The following is an 8034-nucleotide window of genomic DNA, read 5'->3' as shown; positions in this document are numbered from 1 at the left end:
GCTCAAATTCCAGAGGGCACAGGGTCTTGAAGCCAAGCTTTCTCCTTGGAGCCAGGGCAAGGAGTCTTTTGAAGGAGCAGGCTCTCCACTGGCCTGCAAGATCAGGCCTGCTGCTGGGCGGAAACTTCACCTGTGGAAAGACATCCAGGGATGTGGTGCTGAGACAGAAGGGCAGAAGGAGACAGTCTTGGGGTGGCAGGTGGCTATGGGATGGAGGGCCACCTTTAAGGTTATGAGAGAACTGGACATACACAGATATCCACATACCCATGCTCACAGCTGAGTTGCCCCAGGTCCGTCTGCCTCTGCATGTCTTTGCCTCTTTGTCTCCGTATTTGTGTATCTCTGACCTGCCCTTGTCTATTTCTCTCTAGGTCTCTCACTGTCTGTGCATTTCTAGCTTTCCTAGAATGTGTGTGTATCTTCCTCTCTGTCTCAGCCTGTCTCACTCATTCTACTCCTCTCTCTCTCAATATAAGCGGGCCCATCGTTTTCTCTCTGTTTCTTATCTATGGGTGTCTCTCTCCCTCAGTCTCTGTGTTTCTCTCTTTCTATCCAAGGATTCTCGCTCCCAAGCAACGCCAAGGCGACTCTGTGGGAGGTGGGGCTGGGGACGAGCCTTTGAGAGAGCGGGGCTGCCTACACCTTTAAGCGCGCGCGCGCGCGGGGCCTGCGCCTTTAAGCGCGGGAGCGCGCGCGGCCCTGGGTTCCCGGCGAGGAGGCCGCGGGAGCGCCCGGCCCCCGCCCGCCTGCCCGGCCCCCGCCCCGGCCCCAGCCCCGGCCCCGGCGGGGGAGGGGTCCCTGAGCGCGGCCCCTCCCCCCCTGTGCCCCTTCCTGCGCTGCAGTGCCCCCACCCCTCGTGTCCCGGTCCGTCGGTCCGCGCTCAGGCCTCGCCCCACCCCAGCCCCTAGGGCTGCCTGGCGGTCCCCCCACCCATCGCGGCCGCCCCCTCCCTCTGGGCCGGTCCCCGCAGCAGCCCGGGAAGCAAGCAGGGACGTCGCCGCCCCAGACCCAGACCCCGACATCGGGGGCCTGCACCCCAAGATTGGATCCAGAGATCTGGAATCCCGAGCCTGGGACCCTGATCTGGAGCTGGGACCCCAAGACGTGGAGCTTAAAACACCAATATCGGTGGCTGGGATCTCATCACCAGTCTCTGGGACCCCAAGATTTGGAGCCTGAACCCCAAAACCTGGATATGAACCCAAGGTTTGGAGCCTGCACCTCAAGATTTAGCATCTAAACACCCAAATCTGGAGCTGAATTCTGAATTCTGTGCCTGGGACCTTGAAATCAGGACTGGATTCCTATATATATACCTGGAACCCACTATTTGGGACCTGAACCCTGAGAATTAGGCCTTAAATTACAAGACCTGAAGCCTGGTATTCCAAGGGGCCTAAACCTGAGTTTTGGCCTGAAGTCCTTGCTGCAATTCTGAATGCTGAGATTTGGGGCTAGAGACCTCCAAATCTTGGCTCAGCACCCACTCTCTGAACCAAGCATCCCCCGTATCCGATCCCAGGACTGGGCCTGGGACCCAGACCCTAAACTCTCCATTGGCTCTTTAGCATCCCAGAACTGGAGGTGGGTGACCCTTATTCTGGGCAACCCAAACTTGGGCCTGGACTCAAAAATTGGACCCTAGAGGCCCAATATTTGGAGATCTAGGACACCAAGTATCAAGGTCTAAAGACTCTGTGGCCACAGATCTGAGCTGAGACACAGCAGACGGTCCCTCTACAGCGGACTTGGGGACAGGGAAGGCAAGACCAGGTGCCCCTTCCAGAGCTCTGACCCCTGAGTCCCTTGGAGCCTAAGGACTCACTCCCTGGGGCAGCCTCCAGCTCAGGTAAGACCATGGGAGACCCTCCCCGCCACCTTGGGAGGAACTTGGGTGGAACTTTGTGGCTGGGGCTGGAGGTGATGACCAGGCCCACCTTGGAGTTTCCCCAGGAAACAGACTCCCCCTCCCAAGGGTCTGCCTCCAACTTCTGCTCTGCCTCAGACACTCTCTTGGACATTTAGCCAGGCTGGCCCCTCTCTGACCTCCTCTCCCCCAGCTGCTGGCATCTCGAGGTCTCTAAGCCCCCTCTTCTCCAGCTTCTCCCCACCATCTGCCTTGTCTGAACATCTCCAGCCATTTCCCTGCCCGCCACTCCTCTCTGGTCTCCTTACTCCACATCTGTCACTGACCTCTCTCCTCTCTATACACCTCTCTCTGATCATTGTAGACCCTTCTGGCCACCATGCCTCTCCCTGGCCTCCTCTGGCCTCCGCTCCTCACTGTGACCACTCAGCCTCTTCTGTCTCTGGCCATCTTAACACCCCTGTACACCACCCCTCTGTCTAGCTGCGTCTGTCTACTGCTCCGCTCCGTGACCACCTTTGACATCCCTCTCTGATCATCTTTCACTGCTCATCAGCCCTTGCTCACCCCTGACTCTTGGCCTGTGACTCTCTGACCACCTTTGACATTTCTGTCTCCCACTCTTCCCTCCAGCTACCTCTGTCCACCTTTCCCCTTCTGACCATCTTACACGGTCTGTCCTCCCCCTAACTTCTAGTCTATGACCATGTGACCACCTTTGGCCTTTACTGACCACCTCTCTTCTCTGTTGATCACTGGGGCACTCTGATCATTTCTGACAGCTCTGGCAGCCTTTCCCCTCTCTAATCTCCCCACACCCATTATCCTAACCAGCTGTCCTCATCTCCACTCCTCTCTGACATGTCCTCTCCTTCCCTCTCTGACCACTTCTCTGGCTTTTGACCATTTCTGACTGTCTCTTCTGGATTTGGACACCCCTGACCACTTCATCTTCTTGACCGTCTAACCAGCTTCCTTCTCTGTTCATGTCTGACTACGTCTAATCATTCCCACCCCCCTAACTACCTCTTCTTTCTTTGGCCATCTTTGACTATCTCTCTTTGACTACGTCTAAAGTCCTCTGGCTCATCCTTCTCCCCACCCTGACCAACTCTCCCATGCTCTGGCCATCTCTAACCATTTCTAACTACTTCCCTTCCCTCTGACCAGCTTTGTTCATTTTTGCTCCCTCTCTCCCCCCATGACACATCTTGCTGAGTCTTTGACCATCTCCTCTGGCTTTTGATCTGTCTGACCACTCCGCTCTCTGACCGTGTCTGACCAACTCTTCTGCTCTCAGCCCAATGTGACCTTCTCTCCTGGTCTCAGACCACACCAAGCCCCTCTCTTCTGGCCTCAGCATGCCTAATGCCGCCCTTCTCGCCTGCAGGCCACCCCTGCCCGCGATGGCCGTCTTCCCACTACTACTCTGCCTGCTGCCACTGGCCCCTGCCTCATCTCCACCCCAGCCAGCCACACCCAGCCTGTGTCCCCGCCGCTGCCGCTGCCAGACACAGTCTCTGCCCCTAAGCGTGCTGTGCCCAGGGGCAGGCCTTCTGTTTGTGCCACCATCACTGGACCGCCGAGCAGCTGAACTGCGCCTGGCGGACAATTTCATTGCGGCTGTGCGACGCCGTGACCTGGCTAACATGACGGGCCTGCTGCATCTGAGCTTGTCACGTAACACCATCCGCCATGTGGCGGCTGGTGCCTTTGCTGACTTACGTGCCCTTCGTGCCCTCCACCTAGATGGCAACCGGCTGACCTCGCTGGGCGAAGGTCAGCTGCGTGGCCTGGTCAACTTGCGCCACCTCATCCTGAGCAACAACCAGCTGGCAGCCCTGGCAGCTGGTGCCCTGGACGACTGCACCGAGACACTCGAGGACCTTGACCTCTCTTACAACAACCTGGAACAGCTGCCCTGGGAGGCTTTGGGCCGCCTGGGCAATGTCAATACATTGGGCCTTGACCACAACCTGCTGGCTTCTGTGCCTGCCGGCGCCTTTTCCCGCCTGCACAAGTTGGCACGGCTGGACATGACTTCTAACCGCTTGACCACCATCCCACCCGACCCACTCTTCTCCCGCCTACCACTGCTAGCCAGGCCCCGTGGCTCCCCGGCCTCCGCCCTGGTGCTGGCCTTCGGTGGGAACCCCCTGCACTGCAACTGCGAGCTGGTGTGGCTGCGGCGCCTGGCGCGGGAAGATGACCTCGAGGCCTGCGCCTCCCCACCAGCTCTGGGTGGCCGCTATTTCTGGGCTGTGGGTGAGGAAGAGTTTGTGTGCGAGCCCCCTGTGGTGACTCACCGATCACCACCTCTGGCAGTGCCTGCAGGTCGGCCAGCTGCCCTGCGCTGCCGAGCAGTGGGGGACCCCGAGCCCCATGTGCGTTGGGTGTCACCCCAGGGCCGCCTGGTGGGCAACTCGAGCCGTGCTCGCGCCTTCCCTAATGGGACGCTGGAGCTGCTGGTCACTGAGCCAGGGGATGGTGGCATCTTTACCTGCATTGCGGCCAATGCAGCTGGCGAGGCCACGGCTGCTGTTGAGTTGACTGTGGGTCCCCCACCGCCCCCTCAGCTGGCCAACAGCACCAGCTGTGACCCCCCGCGGGACGGGGATCCTGATGCCCTCACCCCGCCCTCTGCCGCCTCTGCCTCCGCCTCCGCCAAGGCAGCTGATGCTGGACCCCCTGCCGACCGTGGGGTCCAGGTGACAGAGCATGGGGCCACAGCTGCTCTTGTCCAGTGGCCAGATCAGCGGCCTATCCCAGGCATCCGCATGTACCAGATCCAGTACAACAGCTCAGCCGATGATATCCTCGTCTACAGGTGCAGGTCCAGGCAGCGGGCAGCTGGGGTGGGGGAGTGAGGGAGAGGGAGGGTTGGAAGTACACGTACAGATACCTGATGCTGCAGCACAGCCGGGAAATGAAACTGCAAGGTCACGAAGGAAATGAGACAGCCAAAGTAAAATAAAGTAGGCAGGAAGGGTGAAAGAAACCTGGCAGCAGTGGTAAAAAGAAGTAAGGCAGCAGAGGTAAATAATAACAGCATGAAAAGGAAACTGGTCAACAAGCGTTCAAAGTAATCAGGCCAGAAGAATAAAAAGTTAACAGGGAAGGGCGAGGTTGTGGGGGAGACAAATTTATGTAATGTAGGAAGTCAGCTGTTTCCAGGTGACAGGGCTGGATACGGGCTAGGCTGCAGGAAGAGATGGAGATCAAGCAGGAAGGTGGAGCGGGGATCATGGGAAAATGAGGTGAGGCAGCCCTGGTGCAAAGGAACTCAGACCAGAGGAAGATGGGGAGGAGGCTCAACAGAGATCAGGCCGTGGGTTTGTGCTGTGTGAACTCCACATGTCTGAAGTTCTAATATGGTGACATCTCAATTTTTTTTATTTTCTAAGTCAAATTAAACCTAATTCAGGCTCCACCTGCTAGGAGAACAGGAATGTTCACTTTACAACTTTTTCTATTGCTGCAAACACAAAACCCAGGGCTCACACACTCCAAGAGGTGGGTCAATACATCTTCTGCCCTCAGCTGGAGAACACTTGGGACATCTGCTGGGGTCACCTGTGGTCAGTCGTGGTGGCTGTGACGCAGGTGCTGCTGACACCTCTCACCCATGTCCAACTTTGCTTGGATGGCTGTGGCTGGCTCCCTATTCTCACTGCCAGCGTGGGCTAAGGGTACAGTCCCTGAGGCCTAGCTGCAGAGGACTGGGCCTCCGAAGGCCTGTAGTCTGTACTTGTAAACCTGGGTCCCCTTTCCTTCCCCTGGGCCCACACCTCCAGTGATTGTCACTTCGTTTCCTTTTCAGTCCTGGAAATTGAACGACCTTATTCTGCTCCCTTTTTCAGATAGCAGTACTCAGATTCCATCAAGGGTCTACACCTGAAAAAGCCCTGTCCACCTTGCCTGTCAGGGGATAGGATGAATGCTTTCCTAGATAGTTACCCTCCCAGAAACAAGCATGGGGTTCCTTATACCTCCCTCATTAAAGCAGTTTAGGAATAAAACACTATAAAACAAGTTAAATCTCCAACAGGGTTCTGTGCTACCAAAGCGAAGAAGAGTGAAATTAGGTGCTAAGGATAAAAGGAAATGAGAAAGGTAGGGATAACTAGAAACCAGGCAACAGTGATAAAAGAATCAGGAAACAGCTGGAAAGAAAGAAGGCACAGGGAGAAAAAGAAATCAGCAGTGATGACTAAGGCACACCACTAAACATCAGATTAAAGAAAAAGAATCAGATGACAGGACCCACTGGGAAGCAGGCTATAGATACAGTAATAATAATAAGGCAATGGGACTAGTGCTACATTTATTGGCAGGTTAGGAGGAAATAATGCATCAGCAGTATGGGGGCATCAGGCAATTCGGTTGGGAGAGAATTCTAGCAGTACCCTAGAGGAAAATCAGGCAGCTAAATAGAGGAAGTCAGGCACAGTCTGGTAGAAAGCCAAATGGGAACAGAGGGAAATTGGGTGAGGGTCTAGAGAGAGTTTGGAGGTGGAATTAGAGGGAAGTTGGATCAGGGGGCCAAAGGAAGTGGGCATTGGGTTACAGGGATATCAGACAGGGTTAGAACAAATTTGGGCAGTGAATTGGAGAGATGTCTGGCAGCAGGGCTAGAGGGAATTTGGATGTGGGTTGGCAGGAAACTGGGTGATAGACTGAAAGAACTCAGGCAGTGAGCTAAGGAAGAATAGGGTGGGAGAACCCTATTCAGGCAATGAAGAGTGAAAAAATTGAGTAGCAGTGCTCAAGGGAACTTGGGCTTCAGGTTGGCGGGAAATTGGGTGGTAGTGCAGGACAAGGATCAGGCAGCTGGGTATAAAATAGAACAGGACGGAGAGCTCAAATGGTGGGCTACAGTGAACCTGGGCAGCAGGGGGCAGGGCAAGTGGGCGCATCACTAAAAGGAGTTTGGGAGTTGGGGGTAGAGTTAGTCAGACGTGGCAGGCCCAGGGAAGTGGGATGGTGGGCTGCAGTAAAGTCAGCTAACAGTCTGGAGGGTATCAGTCATGTGGCTGACTGGGTGTCAGACCAAAGGGAATTCGGGTAGTGGTTAGAGGAAACTCAGGGCAGAGGGAAATGAGGTAGTGGACCAGGGGAGGTCCTCTAGGCTGGAGGGCTGGGGCAGAGCTCAGGGTGGGTGCTGGACAGAGACCTGACCCCCACCTGCCTGTCCCTCCAGGATGATCCAGGCCGACAGCCACTCCTTCCTGTTGACAGACCTGGCATCAGGCCGCACCTACGATCTGTGCGTGTTAGCGGTGTATGAGGACAGCGCCACGAGGCTAACAGCCACCCAGCCAGTGGGCTGCGCCCGCTTCTCCACCGAACCAGCACTGAGGCCGTGCGGGGCCCCACATGCCCCCTTCTTGGGTGGCACCATGATCATCGCACTGGGTGGTGTCATCGTGGCCTCGGTACTGGTCTTCATCTTCGTGCTGCTTATGCGCTACAAGGTGCACGGCGGCCAGCCCCCCGGCAAGGCCAAGGGATCCGCACCCGTCAGCAGCGTCTGCTCCCAGACCAACGGCGCCCCGGGCCCCACGCTGGCCCCAACTGCCCCTGAGCCTGCTGCGCCCAGGGCCCACACCGTAGTCCAGCTGGACTGTGAGCCCTGGAGGCCCAGCCATGAACCCACGGGACCCTAGCTTCATGCTCACCCCGATGGCCCTTCTGGCCCCAGGGGTGGCGGAACACAGGCACCCCATGGGTCCTGGCCTCAGACTCACCAAATTGCTCACGGTTTTTAAAACTCTGATGGGGAGGGTGTTGGGGGCACCAGGGCATAACAAGAAAGTCCTATTTTTCTAAGCTTGGGCCTGGGCCCTTGCCCTTGTCTCTGTCTGTGGGGGTTGGGGGGATGCCTCCTCTGGGGAGACACACCCCAGTTCTGTCTGAGGACCCTGGATGAGTCTGAGGATAGTCATCCATTCAGTCAACAGAATTCCTTGAATGTCCTCGCTGGGCTAATGCTATGTGACCCAGACAGCCCCAAGCCCTGCCCTCAAGACAGTGGTAGCTCCAAGTGATCAGAGATGAGGGAAGCCTAGGAGATTATGGGAACCCAGAAAAGATGCCTGCCTCAGCCTAGGGTGTGGTCAGGGAGGACTTCCTGGAGGAAACATGTGATCTGAGAATGACATCTG

The 8034-nt window shown here is 56.6% G+C and overlaps 1 protein-coding gene across 1 annotated transcript; it reads left to right on the top strand.

The window, feature by feature from the left end:
* The first annotated feature begins 778 nt into the window (after positions 1-778).
* On the top strand, positions 779-7699 carry LRFN3 (leucine rich repeat and fibronectin type III domain containing 3). The gene is made up of 3 exons (XM_017667505.3): positions 779-1852; positions 3261-4697; positions 7071-7699. The coding sequence occupies exons 2-3, from the start codon at positions 3277-3279 to the stop codon at positions 7534-7536; spliced, it is 1887 nt and encodes a 628-aa protein (XP_017522994.1). The 5' UTR covers positions 779-1852; positions 3261-3276; the 3' UTR covers positions 7537-7699.
* The last annotated feature ends 335 nt before the right edge of the window (positions 7700-8034 follow it).

Source organism: Manis javanica, chromosome 17, assembly GCF_040802235.1.
Source record: "Manis javanica isolate MJ-LG chromosome 17, MJ_LKY, whole genome shotgun sequence".
Classification (NCBI taxonomy): Eukaryota; Metazoa; Chordata; class Mammalia; order Pholidota; family Manidae; genus Manis; species Manis javanica.
This window is presented reverse-complemented; position numbering and strand designations above follow the sequence as displayed.